At 45.6% G+C, this 20,023-nt stretch overlaps 1 protein-coding gene, 1 long non-coding RNA gene and 1 gene segment (V, D, J or C); all 3 read left to right on the top strand.

The window, feature by feature from the left end:
• On the top strand, positions 2,116 to 2,556 carry LOC110257567. The gene is made up of 3 exons (XR_002340354.1): positions 2,116 to 2,162; positions 2,261 to 2,350; positions 2,503 to 2,556. It is a non-coding gene; the product is annotated as an uncharacterized LOC110257567 (long non-coding RNA).
• Positions 10,031 to 12,648, top strand: LOC110257615. The gene is made up of 4 exons (XM_021079185.1): positions 10,031 to 10,056; positions 10,537 to 10,582; positions 11,553 to 11,724; positions 11,822 to 12,648. The coding sequence occupies exons 1-4, from the start codon at positions 10,031 to 10,033 to the stop codon at positions 12,295 to 12,297; spliced, it is 720 nt and encodes a 239-aa protein (XP_020934844.1). The 3' UTR covers positions 12,298 to 12,648.
• Positions 17,792 to 19,352, top strand: LOC102163219. The segment is given in 2 exon segments: positions 17,792 to 18,466; positions 18,588 to 19,352. Coding segments are annotated over 2 exon segments (480 nt in total).

The following is a 20,023-nucleotide window of genomic DNA, read 5'->3' as shown; positions in this document are numbered from 1 at the left end:
AATAGGATATTTACACAGGTAGTTTTGTAAGTCCCAATAAGGGGCCATAGATAAAAAGGGAAACCTAGGGAACTTTGGAGATCACTGTCAGTTAATACCTACTCAATAGGGCCATGAGAACAAGGCAGGATTTCTGGACTAGTGGAGGCGCAAGATACACCTCAGGTCATTGGGTGGGGGATGGGGTGAGGCCTGCATTCAGTTTCAGACCAAAGGCAGGAGTTTGAGGACCGCCCTTTTGCTGATTTGAATAAGCACCAAGATACCAAGGAGGAGCTACTACTCCAAGAAAAAGGCAGAAGCAGTCCTTTTGCACTGCCCACTCCCCTTGGATTATAAAACTGTATCCCACCCAATCCTTGGGCCAGAGCCTCCTTGCCTGCCTGCTTGTATCTCTCACAAGTGTCCTTTTTTTTTTTTTTTTTTGTCTTTTTGTCTTTTTACAGCCACATCCACAGCATGTGGAGGTTCCCAGGCTAGGGGTCTAATTGGAGCTGTAGCCACCAGCCACAGCCACAGCCACAGCCACACCAGATCCAAGCTGCATCTGCGACTTACACCACAGCTCATGGCAATGATGGATCCTTAACCCACTGGGCGAGGCCAGGGATCAAACCCGCAATCTCATGGTTCCTAGTTGGATTCGTTTCCGCTGTGCCACGACAAGAACTCCACAAGCATCCTATCTTAATAAACCTATTTCTTGCCTCTTGCTTTATCTCTTGCTCAATTCCTTCTACATGGAGGCATTAAAGAACCTGAACCTCAGTAAGTCCAGACACCTGGTGAGTGATTCTAATTTAGAAACTGTGGGTTCAAATCCCAACCGAGGTTTAGGATAGGTTCGAGCCCCAGTCTGTGTTCAGGGCATTAGTGCTGTCAGTTTCTGTAACCCATCCACAATTCCAGGGATTCCAGGATGATGGGCATCTTTGGGGAGCCATCATTCTGCTTATCACACCCAGGTAACCAGAAAGGTGATACCGGAATCCAGGTTCTTGTTCACGGCATTCGAAGAATGAACTCTGTGAACACACAGGCGGCAAGCAAGCAAAATCTTTATTAAAGGAAAGCAAATAGCTCCCAGGGTTGCTGGGAAGGGGGAGAAGAGCACCCCTTCTTTATTGTCCTATAGGGATTTTTTTTTTTTTGTCTTTTTGCCTTTTCTAGGGCCGCTCCCATGGCATATGGAGGTTCCCAGTCTAGGGGTCTAATTGGAGCTGTAGCCGTGCAGGCCTACGCCAGAGCCACAGCAATGTGTGATCCAAGCCAAGTCTGCGACCTACACCACAGCTCAGGGCAACTCCTATAGGGATTTTTATCTCTTAAAGATGGGGGGGGGTACCAACGTGGGGTCCAGAAAGATGTGGTTTTCTCCCATTGGTCTTGCTCAATTATCTATATTAGTCCTTGTCCAGTAGGGGTTTTCTGTAAGTTTTATGGTTCTTTTGTCCTTTTCTTTCCTTAGATTAAGTCACCATTCCTCTCATTTCTTTTTATCAGTTGAGGAGTGAGCTAGAGATTTGCATTTCCTATAGTAAACAAAGCCTGTGGGGAATGGCATTTCCTATAATAAAACAAGGCCTGTCGGGGTGTTACTCCCTGGAGCCCTTAAGCCACAAAGGTTTATCAATATCCCCACCAAAGAATCCATATCAAAGAATGTACCTACACTGACTGCCTGAGTTACTATTCTGTCTCAGAGAACAGATGGCAAGGGCCAAAGTTCAGTTCACACTGGTAATGAGACAAGGAGCTCATCTTTATATATTTGGAGTTTGAGGTTCAAATGGATATAGCTGGCACGCTCTGGATAAGAGATAATATAGAGAGGGCATTAGGACTTGATGATGTGAAAACAAATCTACATGTTGCCTCCAAATGTGTAAATCTGTATCTCAGATCATTTATAGCTGAGTTCAGTCTTGCCTGACTCATTTCCCAGAGATGCAGCCTTCTCTGAAGGGACCTTCTGAGACTTGGGTGTGGTGGCTCATTCGGTGACATCACTGCCAAACACATCTTGTGGAGATAAAATGTCCCAAGCACCCTTCTCTGCTTATGCACAAAGAAGTCCTGGTCTGGGCTATTCCACACCAGCTCTCCTCCAGCTATGCTCACCGGAACCCTTTGCTGTGTGGTCCTTTTTCTCTGGGAAGTAGGTGAGTCCCCAGAATATTCAGCATTTTCATGTTAGCTTTCCCTGTTGTGACTCCAGGGTTTTTCTTATTCTGTTTCCAAACTCTGTCCCCTTCTGCAGAGCCTGCAGATGCTGGAGTCTCCCAGGCACCCAGACACGAGGTGACAGAAGTGGGACAATCAGTAACTCTGAGATGTCAGCCGATTTCAGGTCATGAATCCCTTTATTGGTACAGACAGACCTTGGGGCAGGGACTGGAGTTTCTGGTTTATTTCCGCAACGGAGATGCCATAGATGAGTCAGGGATGCCCAAGGACCGGTTCTCAGCTAAAATGCTTAATACATCATTCTCCACTCTGAAGATCCAGCCCACAGGACCCAGAGATTCAGCCACCTACGTCTGTGCCAGCAGTGTTGGCACAGCGCTGCAGAGTCACCTCCTGTCTGTGCAGAAAACCCTTGCTTCCCCTTCTGGCTCCAGTCCCCACCATTCTGAGTCAAAATCTTATCTGCTCTTCCATCACCAAGAGAAAGTGGTCTTGGGGCTTAGCAAGGACAAATGGTGACACACAGAAAATCTTGTGTAGGAAATAACACAGGAATGGTTCAGGGACCCCTCAGACGTGATCTTTGGGCTCAAAACCCACCACATGTGTTAAGAGAAATGTTAATTACCCAGACTGAAGAATTTCTTGCCCTCCTGCCTTTGCCACCCCATCTGGAAGCAGCTCCTGATAACATCCCTCCGCATTCTTCTCTGCATTATTAGTAGAATCCCTACCCCCAACACACACACACACACACATTGTCTTGATTATAAGAGAATCGTAACTGTGACTGTGGACATTCTGTTACAATACAGATGTCCCCTTAACATATATGGGGCTTTCTCAATACACTTAAAAACAAATACCCATAAGTGGGCAAAGCAGACATTTTAATTCATTAGATGTAAGTTACCACACTGGGATATCGAAAATCGTGCAGACCTGGCCAGTCTAACTTTGCCCTCTTATCTCCTTGGTCATATGTCCTTAAGACTCTAATATCTATTTTTCCTTCTGATTTATGCCAGCTAACATAACATTAGGCATCCTTTTTTTTTTTTTTCTTTTTTCTTTTTTTTGTCTTTTCTAGGCCCGCACCCACAGCATATGGAGGTTCCCAGGTAAAGGCCAAATCGGAACTGTAGCCACTGGCCTACACCACAGCCACAGCAATTCAGGATCCGAGCTGGGTCTGCAACCTACACCACAGCTCATGGCATGCTGGATCTTTAACCCACTGAGCGAGGCCGGGGATTGACCCACAACCTCACGGTTCCTAGTTGGATTTGTTAACCACTGAGCCACAACGGGAACTCCTAGGCATCCCTTTTGAATGGCTGTAGTTACTCTCTTGCACAGACTTATCTGACATCCTGATCCCTTCTCAGCCCCTATCAGGGCATCTTTGGCAACTGGTGCAAAGGATGTCTCTATTTTGAGTGCCCAAGGCCATCCAGAGTTCTGTCAGAGAGGCAAATTCCACTTGTCACTGTCCTAGTTTTTGCTATTCAAAGATGGACGTTCAGTTTCTATTGCATTTTATGCCAAGAGACGTGATGTACCTCTATGTCTGATTTCTACACACTCTTTTTTCGCCTGGCTGTTCCCTGCAGCTCCCAGGTCATTTTCTTTCTGCTTTAAGCCCCAGCTCCCTCACACACTTGCATTAGAATGTTGCCTTTTGTCTGTCTGTTGCCCGCACTTTTTTTTTCCTTTTTTGGATCGCATCTGTGGCGTATGGAAACTCCCAGGATAGGGTTTGCCTCAGAGTTGCAGCGGCCAGCCTACACCAAAGCCAGAGCAATGCAGAATCCAAGGCGCATTGCTCGACCCACACCTTAACCCACTGAGCGAGGTCAGGGATCCCGTCTTCAGGGATACTGTGTTGAGTTCCTAACCGCTGAGCCACATTGGGAACTCTGCAGGCACTTTACCATCAGATGTCTCCTTCTCCTTCACTTCTCCCCACCATCTAATCCTGCGATCCTTCTTGGTGATTTAATCATCAAACAGACCATTTATGATCACACAGGCAAGTTTTGTTCTTTCAGTTTCTTGACCTTCTCACTTCCGGTGATTTTTTTTGACTCCGGTATTTTTCAGATGCACTTCCGTGATTACAGACCATGTCACGGACAAGTGCTTTCCAAATGTTCCAGTTCCATCATCCTGCGCTCCTACCATGACCTCCTTTCTTTCCATTTCATTAACTCAGGGACGACTGCAATTATTGCATCCACTGGACCTCAGTACACATAGCCAGGACCTATTAAACTCCCGTGTTCTTAATTCTCACACTGTCTAAACCAGAGTTCAAGATTTAACCCTATAATATCAACCCTGGTTAAACCGAATGAATTCAAATGTCTCCTTTACCTGCTTGGGATACTTTTTCAGTATAATGGAAAAGCCCATATCTGTTAAGTGGATGTTGGCATTAAAACAGAATGTCCAGAATTATGTTAAGAGCTTCTACTACAATCAAAACAAAACAAAACAACAAACCTTGTATTGAGAGGGAGGCGCGGGGGTGAATTCTGTTAACAACTTAGAAGAGAATGGAGTGGGCTGAGCAGCCATTATCTGGGTACCTATAAATGGGGAAAAGGGGTGCAACTAAAGGAACTCATAGCATTTCTACAATTATCAGACCACATCACTGTCCTTTTTTTTTTTTTTTTTTCTTCTTTTTAGGAGGTTTCCTGGCTCGGGGTCAAATCAGCTACAGCTGCTGGCTCACACCGCAGCCGCAGCAACGAAGGATCTGATCCTTGTCTACGACCTACACCACAGCTCAGGGCAACGCTGGATCCTTAACCCACTGGGTGAGGCCAAGTATCGAACCAGCAACCTCATGGTTCCTACTGGGATTCGTTTCGGCTGAGCCATGGCAGGAATTTCCCCACATCCCTGTCCTTGACAGAAACTTTTTGCTTCTCTTTGAAGAGCACTGCATTGGGCCACCAACTGTGTACAGGTAAACTGAATACTCTGCTTACATTAAAAGTACCTCGGGAGTTCCTGTTGTGGCTCAGTGGTTAACGAATCTGACTAGGAACCATGAGGTTTCGGGTTCAATCCCTGGCCTTGCTCAGTGGGTTAATGATCCAGCATTGCCGTGAGCTGTGGTGTAGGTCATAGACACAGCTCTGATCCCACATTGCTCTGGCTGTGGTACAGGCTGGCAGCTACAGCTCTGATTCAACCCCTAGCCTGGGAACTTCCATATGCCATGGGTGTGGACCTAAGAAATGAATAAATAAATACATAGATAAATAGATAAATAAATAAAAAAACATACCTCTTTCCTCTTACCTGCTTTGTAGCACTATTCATTAAATATCAGGTTTAGGATTTCCCATTGTGGCTCAGTGGAGAAGGAATCTGACTAGCACCCATGAGGACAGAGGTTCGATTCCTGGCCTCGCTTAGTGGGTTAAGGGTCTGGCGTTGCTGTGAGCTGTGGTGTAGGTCACAGACTGGGCTTAGACCCCATGTTGCTGTGGCTGTGGCGTAGGCCAGAGGCTACAGCTCCGATTGGACCCCTAGCCTGGGAACCTCCATATGCCGTGGCTATGGCCCCAAAAGACAAAAAAGAAAAAAAAAATCAGCTTTATATAATCTTTATATAGTTACAACTTTGTAACTATGTAAAAACCATGTAATAAACTAAGTATATAAAACTAAATAACTATATAAAAACTGCATAAAAACTAAATAATTAAGCACTAAATGTATATGATCCCATTTATGTGAAAACATTTATTGGAGTTCCCGTTGTGGCTTAGCAGGTTAAGGACCCAACATAGTCTCTGTGAGGATGCAGGTTTGATTCCCTGCCTAGTTCAGTGGGTTAACGATCTGACATTGCCACAAGCTGGGGTGTAGGACACAGATGCGGCTCATATCTGGTGTTGCCATGGTTGTGGCCGAGGCATAGGCCAGCAGCTGCAGCCATTTGACCCCTAGCCTCGAAACTTCCATATGCTGCTGGTGCAGCTATAAAAAGAAAAAAATATATATATGAATAAAGAATACAGGCAAATAGAAATTTACATCTATTAACCTTCAGGACTGCTTATGTATTTTGTCAATTTTTTAAATTTGCAAGATTATGTATGCACCAAAAATGCTTCCACTTTAGAAAATCAAACCATATGTTTTTTACATATGTCGTAGTTGTAATATAAATTCTCATGAGCAATGATAAAGCTGAGGAAGGATATAGAGCAGGTTCTTCTTACTGGTAATTCAACAAGCTGGGACTGGAGGAAGGGCAGGGGAGTGATGCTTGGCTTTGTGTTATATGTAACTTTTTCTCACATTATTTTATTTACTATCAAAGCAATTTGCGAAATTTCACTCCCCCAAATTCTTCAACTGCATAGAAGGTCTCAAAGAAAAAAAAGGAAAACCCTCAGCTAAGAGGAAAAGAAAGGCAAGTGCTACCAAAGGCCAGCGAAGAGCCCAGATTTCTCATTAGATGCACCCTTGGCGGGGGATGGGGGGTGGGGGATGGTCAGGGGGCAGTCTTCTCAAGCTCCCCAATCAATGTGAGGTGAGTCCCTTTCCAACCAAAAGTCCCTTGACTCCACCATGGGAAATACACTTTCACCAGCTCCGTTGGAGCAATCATTTTGAAGTTTATTTGTGGGAAAAGTTAAAGCATATTCTAACTATACAAAATTGTAACCAAAATGCATCAATGAACAAGAAAAACCATCGAAAAGTATAAATATGCAATTCACGGATGAGCAAAGCTGAATGTCCAATAAATATGGGAAAATGTGCTCAAATTCATTAGTATCAATAAAAGGCAAACCATAGCTATTCCGTTCCCCATCCTTTATAATAGAAAAATTGAGAAACATGATAGTAAGTTAGTTGGTATGAGGAGAAACAATTATTTTCAGACACTGCTGTCCAGAATGCAAAGTACTACAGAGACTTTGGAGAGTAGTCCTGCAGTGTTTAATAAAGCTGAGAATGTCAGGGAGACAGGGAGAAAGAAATTTTCTTCTATCCACCTACATTTTTTTTTTTTTTCCTTTTAGAGCTGCATTGCTTCCTCAGTATGTGGAAGTTGCCATGCAGGGGTCGAATTGGAGCCGCAGCTGCTGGCCCCTGCCACAGCCGCAGCAACGCCAGATCCCAGCTGTGTCTGTGACCTACACCACAGCTCACAGCAACGCTGGATCCTTAACCCACTGAGCGGGGTCAGGGATTGAACCCACATCCTCATGGATTCTAGTTGGGTTGGTTACTGCTGAGCCACAGAGGGAATTCCAGAAGACAGTACTCTTGTGTGAAAGGAAAAGGAAGGCCTTAAAGCTGGGAGAGACAGAGTTTAAAGGCAAGAGGAAATGCATTTGGGTTCAACTGCTCTCAAAGAAGTTATTAGAGAAGAGAGAGATGGTTTCTCAATTGTTGTCAAGGTATACCAGATATCTGGGTCCCAAGAAGCCCTTGAGAAATAAATGTAAGCTCTCAGAGGGCGCAGGGAGACAGAAGGAGCTCTCAAAACCATACCTTGATGAAGGGCGTCATACAATGTAGACAGTTTTGAAAAGGGGCGAATTGAAAAATACCCAAATTAGGGAGTTCCTGTTGTGGTGCAGTGGAAATGAATTTGGCTAGTAACCATGAGGTCTTGGATTCAATCCCTGGCCTCGCTTAGTGGGTCAGGGAACCTCCATAGGCTGTGGGTAAGGCCCTAAAAAGACAAAAAAAAAAAAAAATAGTGCTTGTTTTAGAGACCTAGATATTAATTTCAGCCCTCTCACTAGGTAAGAGTGCAGAGATAAAATCTAGACGATCATATTAGAGAGAGTTATGATTTATGCCAAGATGCAAACATAAAATTAAAGCAAGTGTTCAATTCCAGTGATTATTACCAACACCACTATATTTGAGAAGCAGCAGGATGAATTTTAAAGGCATTTAAAATTTTTGGAAATTCAACTTCATCTTTCTTGAAGGATTAGGTAATCACAGAGGGAAATACAATGATTACATTTCTACCTTTCTGGTAGAAATAAAATGCTATGATGGAAAAAATACCATTCAAGGCCTAGAGCACTCCAGACTTGGAAAAAAAAAAAGAGAGAGTTGATAAAAACTATTAAAGAAATATATATATATTTTAGAATTTTATAATAGAAGTAGTCTCTGAATGTTGGCATTTTATTGTTGGTAGTTCATTATAATGTCATTTAAGTGAGTCATTGAACTGGTTGTTTTGTCCGAATGGGAAACATAGCAGGATGGATTCGAGAGGGAAAGAAGAATGGAAGGCTAATTCGCAGGTTTTCATCCAACACGGCCTTGAACTTAATTTGATTACTATAGTGCTGTGAACTGTTTCATGTCCTTGGAGGTCCAGCTTAATGGCCCTGCTGTGGTTCTAGGAATATATTCAAAAGAGCAGTGCTTGATACTGGGTGGGTGGGAGGCCCCTCGGGAAGGTGGTAGCAGAGTTGCCCTAACAGATGGCTCAGCTCTTACTCATCAGAGACATGATGGATGAGTCCGAGGTATCAGGAGGACACACATCTTGAGAATCTTAGGGAGAACGTCTGTTCCCCTCTCTCCTTTGTGGGGAGTTCTCTGGAGCAATGCCCTGATCCATCTGCCTTGAACCTCACTCTTTTCTTTGATAGAACTGAGTTACTGATTAGAGATTTTGGAAAGAAGGAACTCACAGGCTCAGACGAAGCCATCCTGCTTCTATCTTTGTATTTGTTTGTCTGAGAGAAGGTGCTTTCTATTCTCCTGGCTCAGAATTATCATAAACTTAGTGTTCAGACTCTATTCAGTGGAAAAGCCTGGCTGCTAGGGAAAACGTGGCCCAGAGTGTACCTTCAACTCCTAGGAGCTACTAGTCAGCTGTATATCTTAATCCCATCTTTATTGGCACCAATGCTGAAGTTTATCTGACTTGAGTATCTCTTTCTCTCTCATTTTAAATCTTAGAAATAGAAGTTATTTCTGAACTCCTAAAACACCACTGTATACAACTCCCTGTTTCCCTTTACTACTGTAACAGCACAGTTCCCTTTGGGTCTTAACATAGAACTCATTTCTAATGACCCCGCCCGATGGACCACCAGGTGACGCTGTGGTTCTACACATCTCAGTGGCTCTGTGAAGGAGCTGGGAGAGCTGTCTGACCAACTGGAGGTTAGAGAAAAGCTCACGCTTGGTCTTGGGATCATGAACTTGATTTGCAGACACTGATCAAGTGTTGGAGAAAAAAAAAGAGTAGGACCCAAATATTTCTATTCTTGTGCAAGTGGGCTAAGATCAAACCAAGCCTGGGATGGTTGCCTTTAGAGGGTCCAGTGATATATGAAACACTAACACAGTGCAGTCCACATTAAAGTAGGATTGTGTGTGTGTCTGAGAGAGAGAGAGCACGCGTGAGAAAGAGAGAGAAATAGACAAGTGAAGTAAAAGAGCACACATGATCCCCACCCCTCTTCATCCTTCAATTCAATTCTCATTAACCCAAAGAGATATACGTTTAGTTTGCAAAGAGCATGAGCAATATTCTAGTAGAGGGGTCTCTGCCCCATGCTGCTGTAAGCATTCCGTGGCACTCTGCCCCATGCTGCTGTAAGCATTCCATGGGGCAGGAGAGCAGCGCAGGCTACATCGCTGTAACTACCTAATAATGGAAGTCCCTTCATAGTTGAGGAAGTGCCTTGATGGGAAGGAAGATCTCGTTCTGTAAGCTCATGTAGATCACGGCGTCAGCTCTCTGCTAAATTACGGGAAGAATGCAGCAAACAAGTCCGTAACATCATCTGTCTTTGCTCCAGGGGGCGCCTCTGAGCCTGTCAGGATGTGCGTGGAGGAGGAGCTGGTTGAGTAAGATCCTGATGGAGGGAAAGCAAAACAATTCCTGCTCAGGAACATCAGAGAAGCTGTTGGAATGGGCTTCCTTCGAAACCCAGCCTCGTCTCATCCTGCCACTGTGTTGGGGGCCTTCAAGGCAGGGCACCGCGGAGAATAGCCGATGTTTTGAGTCAGAGAGACCCTGAACCTTCAGAAATCCACAGGTGCATCCTCACGGCCAGAAAGAATGCCAGGCCTGGGGTGACCTTAAGACCAATTTTTCTTTCCAGGAAAGATAGGAGCACTTGGGAAGGAGCTGGCTCACTCACAGGCTGAACTTGTTACATGCACACAGCTTCTCTGTTTCATGAGGCTTTGCATCCTCAGCTGGAAGATAAATCCTGGATTGAGAAAATGCACATCCTGAATGCTCTGCCCTGGGCCACTGTGCTTCCTATGTGTCTCTACTATTATTGTCCCTCCTAAACCCTGTGCCAACTCCGCCTTCTTTAGCCCCAGGTCGCAAGACGCTCTCCTGAAACAAACCCTGGACCAGGGAGTAAGCACAGCTGAATCAGCTGAATCCCTAATACTGAGAAAGATTCATGACTTTCAAGGAGCCAATCATATGTCTCTCCGTCCACTTGACAAATTCCCAGTTTGGGGAGCTGGAACAATGTATCTCTGTGTCAACAGCAAAGACATGGAGCTAACATGCTCCATTTTCAGCCACACCCTCAAGAACCAGGCCATTTCCCAGATTTTCATCCCTCCCTCACCAGGAAGAGTTCATTTGTGTGTCATGGTTGCCTTAGTAGAGGGAGAGTCAGGTGTCAATCCTCAAAGAACCTTTTAGAGCTTTGCTGGGCATAGAAGATAAGAATCAACTGAGTGCTTTCTTGTGGTTCCTCAAGGACAGCTGAAGCCCTCACTGATCACCCCATGATCCACCCCAGCACCTGAAGGATTAATGCAACTTTGATCTTCCCCAAGGAAGCAAGATGGGACCTGCTCCGTGGTAGAGATGCAGAAATAGCAGAGGCACCGAGATGGGGCTCGGGGATCCCTGGTCTCTAGTCTTCACTGGGAACAAAATCTTCTCAATCCTGGCTCTTCCCTTTAGGACCCTTGGAGATGAGCAAAGTGGCCAAGTCAAAATGCTTCTAGGGGGAATCTGGGGCAAAGCCCTACGACAGCAAGGAGTTATTTTGATTCTCTGTGTCTGGGTGACGGGGAATGCCAGTGAAAGGAACATTAAAGGTCTGGGGATGTAAAAAGTAGTTTAGTGACGTCCAAATCCACCGCGCTGATGACACATCCAATTGAAAACACCCAGCAGGCAGCCGATTGGTGACATGTCAGAGAAGGAAGGGGGCAGGAGAACACAGGCTGGGAGAGGTGACAGGTGGTGGAAGTGCCTGGAGTCTGAATGCGCTGGTCCATCCCAGGATAGTCAGGACTTACTCCCATCCATCTGCTTCCAGGGATGAACACTCACCTTTGGGAGGAGATTTGCACAGAAGTGACAGAGAGTATTGTCCCTGACAGGCCACACTCTGCCCCTTGGAGACAAGAGGAACTGGTATCCCCGCCCCTCTGCTCATGCTCACAGGGGCCTCCTCTGGGCGAAGCCTCCTCTGGCGCCACCCCGCCATGGCTGCCAGGCTGCTCTGCTGCGTGGCCCTTGGTTCCTGGGAGTAGGTGAGTCCCCGGAAATAAAGAATCTGCAGTTTTGGACATTCCCAGTTAGGATTCCAATTGTGTCTTATTCTGTCCCCAAATTCTGTCCCATTCACAGAATCTGCAGATGTTGGAGTCACCCAAACACCCAGGCACGAGGTGACAAAAGTGGGACAAGAAGTAACTCTGGATTGTCAGCCGATTTCAGGTCATGAATCCCTTTATTGGTACAGACAGACCCCAGGGCAGGGACTGGAGTTTCTCATTTACTTCAACAACGGGTCTCCTGTGGACAAGTCAGGGATGCCCAAGGGCCGGTTCTCAGCTGATATGCCTAATGCATCATTCTCCATTCTGAAGATCCAGACCACAGAACCCAGGGACTCGGCCACCTACCTCTGTGCCAGCAGCATAGGCACAGTGCCGCAGAGTCACCCCCTGTCTGTGCAGAAAACCTCTGCTTCCCCTTCTGGCCCCAGCCCCAGCCGTCCACAACAGCCTTTCCAGGCTCCTCCCCTATCAGCGCAAGGACTGGGTTTGGGGTTCTGCTGTCCTCAGGGAAGGCAAGAAGGGAATGATGAGCGATCACATTAGGAAATTTGGGGGAGGAAGGCATTAGGGGGCTGTTCCTGGCATTTCTTACGTCGAGTGACAGTCCCTGGCTAAGGGCAGATGGCATCCACTGGGCTTTCAAGTGACTGAATAAGCGGAAAAACTGCAGCCATTCCTCAGTGATAATTACCATCCTGTATTGTCTTCCATTAGTGATGAGTCACCCCCTCACGGCTTCACCTCCATCAGAATGATCAGAATGATCAGAATGGTTAAATGGACCCCTCGTTAAATCCTCAGACCCTCCCAGCCTTTCCCAGTTCCTTCTAACCCTTCTCATTCTGAGTTTTCCTTAAGAGTCGCCTTAATTATAACAAAACATTGTTTTTTCACATTTTTCAGAGATTCATTTTTTCCCTAACTTTTCATTTATTTTTATTTAAAAAATTTTTTGGAGTCTAGTTGATTTACACTGCTGTGTTAGTCTCCGATGTACAGCAAAGTGAATCAGTTATAATATATCCGTTCTCTTTTTCCCATATAGGTTATCAAAACTATGGAGTGGATGTTCCTGTGCTATCCAGTAGGTTCCTGTTAATCATCTATTTTATATAGTGGTGTGTATATTTTATTCCCACTCTCCCAGTTCTTCTCTCCCTGGAATAGTTTCATCTATGGTAACCATAAGATTGGGTCTTGAAATTAGTTTTTCATTTTAAAATATTGTAGATTCACAGGAAGTTGTCCACGGCATCCTTCATCCAGTTTCCACCCATGGTCATGTCTTACCCAGTGATGCTAAACTAGCAAGACCAGGAAATTGACATTGGCTCAAAGTGTGCAAGCAGGTCTACGTCATTTTTGTCTCAGATGTAGGTTCATATAACTGTCACCACAATCAAGATATAGAACTTTAACTACACCACAGAAATCTCACCCACGCCATTTTATTTATTTTGTTTTATTTTTTTATTTTTTATTTTTGCTTTTTAGGGCCACACCTACAGCCCATGAAGGTTCCCAGGCTAGGGGTCGAATAGAAGCTGTAGCTTCTGGCCTACATAGGATCCTGCCAAATTATCTTCCAAAGTGGCTGTATCATTTTACAGTCCCAGAGATTCTTTTTTTATTTTTTTTGGCTTTTTAGGGCTGCAGGCTAGGGGTTGAATTGGAGCTACAGCTGCTGGCCTACACCACATCTCACAGCAATGCCAGATCCTTAACCCACTGAGTGAGGCCGGGGATTGAACCCATGTCCTCATGGATCCTAGTCGAGTTCATTACTGCTGAGTCATGACGGAAACTCCCCCAGAGATTCATTTTCTTTTATTTATTTATTTATTTGTTTAGGTCTTTTTGCCATTTCTAGGGCCGCTCCTGTGGCATATGTAGGTTCTCAGGCTAGGGGTCGAATTGGAGCTGTAGCCACAGGCCTATGCCAGAGCCACAGCAACTCGGGATCTGAGCCGTGTCTGCGACCTACACCATAGCTCATGGCAACGCCGGATCCTTAACCCACCGAGCAAGGCCAGGGATCGAACCCGCAACCTCACGTTCCTAGTCAGATTCGTTAACCACTGAGCCACAAAGGGAACTCCCAGATTTATTTTCAATACTAATAATTTCAACTTCCACAAAACATTCCTCTTTATTGTGTCCATGGTACACATGCAAAGAACTAAAGGAATAGAAAATCAAACATGGTCGACCCAGATACGCTTTTTTAAAAAAATGTTTTTGAACTCTTCAGAAATATTTGAAATCTTTCTATTCTTTATCTAATGGGATTTAGATAATCTAACTACATTTCTCTTCATTGTAGTCATCATCGGTGGCTTCTGTGTGCAAACTTGTGACAGTCAACCTAGAAAGCTCTGGGTCCCCTCCAGGCTGCCCGATTCATAAAACCACAGAGCCCACAGTGGGGCCTCCCAAGGTATGGAGTTCTGCCTGTTAAAATATACACAACACCTGGGCATATCTGTGTGGGATCCATGGCCACATACTCTTCTCTGAAGTTGCCTTGAAATTCAGACATCATTTAGAATTAATTTTGGTTGCGGTCATTTTCAAATTCCATCATTTTATTTTGCAGCTGCTCTATTACAGCCCACATATTATGATAGTTCGCAACACTTCAGAGGCACTTGGTCCTAAATGGGTCTGTGTTTTAAGTTTTACTAGAGGAGTTCCTGTCGTGGCTCAGTGGTTAACAAATCCAACTAGGGACCATGAGGTTGTGGGTTTGATCCTTGTGACTTATTTATTTTATATCTGATGGTTTGTACTTCTTAATTCTCTTCACTTTATCCCTCTCTCCACCCCATTCCCCTCTGGCATCCACCAATTTGTTCTCTGTATCTCAGAGTCTGTCTTTTTTCTTGCTATATACATTTGCGTAAGGAAAGAGAAAGCTGTCACCTGTATCATTAGTTATTGGGAACGAAAGAAGGACTAAAGGAAGACAGAAAGGAGATGACTACTTTGGACTTGGTCTGTTTTTCTTTGTAAATTTGAAATACTCCTAATCTCCAAAATTAAACACTCACAATTACATACACATACACTGTGAAATTGGATTGCTATGATCGTTATACAACTACAGATGTGATAAATTCATCTGAGTAATAAAAACACACACACACACACATACACACACAGTATGTGGGTAATCTAAAAAGGAAAAAGAAATATACCAGTTTAAAGAAAAAAGAGAGAGCTTGTAGGCAGAGGAATAAGGGCAATTTAAAGCAATGATGGTCTGTGAGGTTGCAGACCAGATAAAGGCTTTGCAGGTGAAGGTGGTGTTTTCATACCCACACTGCAGAGATGACCTAGGAGCCCTAATTACAGCTCCTGTGTTAATCCTGGAGCTTTGAAATGCTCACAGATCTCATTGAAGTGTTATAACCCAGAGACCCAGATATGCAATTAGGAGGCTGTGTGTTTGGTCAGGCTTTGAGTGATAAATAAAAGGGGAACATGAGCCGGCTGTGTCTCAGATGTGTGTGTGTAGCTGAAACTGGCCTCTGTACACCAGCACCAATTAAGTCTCAGAGACAGAGTTTGGGGTGGAACAGAAAGAATAGCGCTATTGCTTTGCCAAGCGAAGGAGGCCACAGCAGGCTAATGCCCTCAAAACTGTGTCCTCCCTCGAGAGGGGACAGCAAGGGGTTTTATGGGTTCAGCTTTAGAAAACAGGGCTGTTGATAAAGATGAGGGGGCTTGCATTCTTCTACCTCCATAGACCATTTCAGAGTCATCAAGGCTGACGTCAGTTGGTCCGGTGATGGTTTCTGTGGTCTTTGGGGTAATCACACCTTGACCTTCTCTCTGCAGTGATGATGGCTCACAATGGAAGGGGGCGCTAGGGAGTGCTTCAAAGGAAAAGAAAACACGGGTGCAACACAACGCTCACTAGAAAGTAACGATTGGTTCTAAGTTAGTGGCCCAAAGCGGGCCATAACACCATGGAGACTGTTTTTACTAGTTTTTAGCTGTAGCAATATTTCCTAATCACTAACTCTTGAGTCAGCCTGTTGAGACTGGGGAGGCCTGGGAGGTTAAAGGAAAACACTTTTGACCTCAAAACACCAGGACACAAGGGTGTGTACACAGTTTTGTGTGTAGAACAGAATTTTGCACTCTTTGTGTGGACTGCACAAACAAAAAAAAATCTCTAACCATTGAAGTCCTTGGGTACCCTGACTTGAAGAAATTCAGCATAGGTCTTGGATGGACTTCGGCTTCCAACCCAGAGGGATTCATGGGGATATGAAACATCCGTTGCTGAGATTTAGAAATCAGGCAGTTTAGGACAGTGATCCCTGAGGCGGGTGGGAAACAGGCTGAGCACTGGGAGATCCCATCTCACTGCCCGCAGGGGGTTTGCAGGCTGTGGCCCCAGAGGGGAACCCAGGCAGAATTCTGGTGAGCTCTGTAAGGGAGTTCTGAGCCAGAGCTGGAAATATACGGAGGTCAAAGCACAATTCACAGGGCAGAGACTGGAGAGAAGGTTACTGCATGCAGAGGATTCTAGAAATCTGTGTAGTATTTTCCTTGACTCGTCAGCTGAGGCTGTTCTTTCTTCTATGCTTCTCCTCTAGATGGCGCTCTTGAGACTGTGGTGTCTGCTCACAGGGTGGTGTCACTGCCAGCAGCGCCTGCCTTAAAGAGGCACCGGGACAGGGACTGGCTCTCATTTCTGCTCATACTCACAAGTTCCCTCACCAGGAAAAGTTCTCATTTGTATCATGGTTCCCAGGCTTCTCAGCCTAGTGTTCCTTTGTCTTCTGGGAGCAAGTGAGTCCTGGGACGCCTGAAAAGCTCCATTACCTCTTTCCCTGTCCATTCCGGTCGTGAAGGTTCTTGTTTTTTTCCCACAGAAGACCTACCAGTTGGAGTCACTCAGTTCCCCAGCCACAGGGTCATAAAGAAGGAAGAGGCTGTGAGTATGAGATGTGACCCAATGTCTGGACATGAGTATCTTTTTTGGTACCAACGTGCTGTGGGGAATGAAATGAAGTTTTTCAAATACTTCTTGGAAAGTTCTGTCCAGGATGAATCAGGGATGCCCAGAGAAAGATTCTCAGCTGAAAGGACCGAAGGGACTTCTTCGGTTCTGCAGGTGCACTCTGCGAAGCTGGAGGACTCGGGGGATTATTTCTGTGCTAGCGCCCAAGTCACAGTGATTCAGAGTCCTGATCTCGCCGGACAAAAGCACCCCCTCCCCACTCTCCTCCCACCCCCTAGCAGACCTGAACAGCAATCCTTCCAGGTGCTTCTTGCCTCAAGGAAAAGCAGAGAGGAGGAAGCAGAATTAACTTTTGAAATACAGGAATATTTCAAGAAAATTTGGATGGGGATATCTATGGTCTGGGGAATTTTGGGGGCTCCTCACACAGAACTCAATCTATGCAGATCTATTTTTTTTTTAATTTATTGAAGTATAGTTGATTTACAACGTTGTGTCAATTTCTGCTGTATAGCAAAGCGATTCAGGTTTTATATCTTTTCCACATTTTATGTACGTTAATATTTTTATTTTTATTGTCTCTTTAGGGCCTCATCCACAGCACATGGAGGTTCCCAGGCTAGCGGGTGAATCGGAGCTGCCACCACGGGGCCTACACCACAGCCATGGCAGTGCCAGATCTGAGCTGCGCCTGTGACCTATACCGCAGCTCAGGGCAACACCTGATCCCTTTTCCCACTGAGCGAGACCAGGGATCAAACTTGCGTCCTCACAGAAACTATTCAGGTTCATCTCCGCTGAGCCACAAAGGGGAACTCCTATACACACACACACACACACACACACATATATATAATACCTATTCTTTTTCATATTCTTTTCTGTTATGGTTTATCATAGGATATTGGATATGATCCTTGTGCCACACAGTAGGACCTTGTTGTTCACCCATTCTATAGATCACAGCTTGCGCCTGCTAATCCCAAACTTCCAATCCATATGCAAGTCTGTATTTTTAGTGTGTGTGTGTGTTATCCTGGTGTGAAGCACAGCAGGCTTTTCTCCTTTGCTGCTCTGATCTAAAAGGAGCTGTGACTAATTGTGGCCAGGTCTTTCTAGTGTAGAAAGGCTGCTTTAGGCCCTCTGCTTCTTTTCTGTTGGCCACAAGAGACATTCTGGTGCTCACGATGGCCAAAGGTTGTAGAAAATTTCCTTGATACTCTCTGAAACACGCACATAAAGAGAAAGATTGCGGGGCTGAGTTTCTGTATTAAGGTGAGGGAGGTTTGCAGTCTTCAGTCCTCCAGCTGTGACTTGGGCAGCCAAACACAGCCATTATCTCAGCAGGCTTGTGAGGGAGACTTCAGCAGAAGCTATTCATGCGTTGAGGAAACTCTGAACGGCCTTACAGGGTAAAAGCACAGAAGAGGGGGACGAAGAGGCTGGGATGAAATGGGGCAGATACAAGAACGGGGGCAACTAAGGGAACATCCCACCTGCTGTATCCCTGATCCAGCCACGCCCAGCCGCCCCAGCCAAGCAGGAAGCTGTGTACACCACAGTGACGGTGTTGTCCTGGGGACATAGCAGCGTCACAGGCAGATCCACCTATGAGGGACAGGGCACCTCTCAACCCAGAGGTCAGAGTCTGGAACAGACAGATGCCTCGTTCCTGCTCTGTCCCTGCCATGGGTCCCAGGCTTCTCTACTGTGTGGCCCTTGGTCTCCTTGGAGCAGGTGAGTCCTGATCAGAAAGGGCACCTCGGACTCTCTCTTGTCCCCAGTTCCATGCCTTTTGTCACAGCAGCAACATCCCCCTCCTTAACCCTGTCCCTAAGTCATCCTCCTTTCCCTGCAGGTCCCATGGGTGCCATGGTCACTCAGAACCCAAGATACCAGGTTACCAGACGGGGCACACCTGTGAACCTGAGTTGTTTTCAGAATATGAATCATGATGCTATGTACTGGTACCAACAGAAGCCGAGCCAAGCACCAAAACTGCTGTTTTACTACTATGATGAGGTTTTGAACAGTGAGAAAGACACCTCGGAAAACTTCAAAGGCAGCCGGCCTAACCCTTCTTTCTGTTCCCTTGGCATCCGCTCGCCAGACCTGGGGGACTCCGCCGTGTATCTCTGTGCCAGCAGCAGAGACACAGAGCTGAAACCTTGCCTCTCTTCTGCTCATAAACCTGTTTCCCAGATCCGATAGCCTCCTGCAGACCCCCCCCCCCCCACAACCATGAAAGGAAGTGGGTTTATGGCTCTCATGATCTCTGCTGTAGAAAGAAGTTGGGCCTCAACCTACAAAGCCCATTGACAGTTAGGCCAAGAGTCAAAAAGTGGTTATTCTTACCCGACCTTTAGTTTGTGGTAATTTCCCAGAATCACCTTAATCAACCATTCTCTTTCTTCAATAGATCCATAGGAACTTTTTTTCTTAGGTTTTTTTTTTTTTTCTTTTCCAAATCTAAGTTGGAGACTTAGAAATATGTTAAAAGGCAGGCCCAGGCAAGAGGTCACCCCACTTTCCTGAATGTCTTTTTCTTAAGAAAGTGCCTCCAGGAGTTTCCTGCCCTGGCTCAGTGATTAATGAACCCAATTAGTATCCATGAGGAGGAGGGTTCGATCCCCTGGCCTCGCCCAGAGGGTTAAAGATCCGGCATTGCCTTCAGCTGTGGTGTAGGTTGCAGACTCGGCTCGGATCTGGCGTTGCTATGGCTGTGGTGTAGGCTGGCAGCTACAGCTCCAATTAGACCCCTGGCCTGGGAACCTCCATATGCTGCAGGTGCGACCCTAAAAAGACAAAAGCCAAAAAAAAAGAAAGAAAGAAAAAGAAAGAAAGCACCATTACAGGCATGTTAATGCTGGCTTACAGTTTTCTTATCAAGCGGGAAAATTAGAACTGCTAAAAATTTGTGCCAGCTTTGAAGACAAATGAATTGCCCGGGATATGCATCATTCACAATGTATTTAAACTATTTTACCTGATAGAAATCTCTGAACAATTAGAGGCACAAATGTATCTCTCAAAAGCAAGATACAGGGGAGTTCCCGTTGTGGCGCAGTGGAAATGAATCTGACTAGGAACCATGACACTGCAAGTTTGATCCCTGGCCTTGCTCAGTGGGTTAAGAATCTGGCGTTGCCGTGAGCTGTGGTGTAGGTCACAGACTCAGCTCGGATCTGGCGTTGCTGTGGCTCTAGTGTAGGGCGGCAGCTGTAGCTCCGATTAGACCCCTAGTCTGGGAACTTCCATATGCTGCAGGTGTGGCCCGAAAAAGAAAAAAAAAAA

Source organism: Sus scrofa, chromosome 18, assembly GCF_000003025.6.
Source record: "Sus scrofa isolate TJ Tabasco breed Duroc chromosome 18, Sscrofa11.1, whole genome shotgun sequence".
Taxonomy (NCBI): domain Eukaryota; kingdom Metazoa; phylum Chordata; class Mammalia; order Artiodactyla; family Suidae; genus Sus; species Sus scrofa.
Note: the sequence above shows the minus strand (reverse complement) of the source record. Positions and strands in the feature narration are given on the sequence as shown.

Excerpts from the sequence above, each read along its gene's own strand:
- LOC110257615 (XM_021079185.1), top strand. The coding sequence starts at position 10,031 with ATGTGCGTGGAGGAGGAGCTGGTTGA. Across the intron at positions 10,057-10,536 it reads GTGGAGGAGGAGCTGGTTGA|CCCCAGGTCGCAAGACGCTC; the intron begins GTAAGATCCTGA and ends CGCCTTCTTTAG. Across the intron at positions 11,725-11,821 it reads CCCTTGGTTCCTGGGAGTAG|AATCTGCAGATGTTGGAGTC; the intron begins GTGAGTCCCCGG and ends TCCCATTCACAG.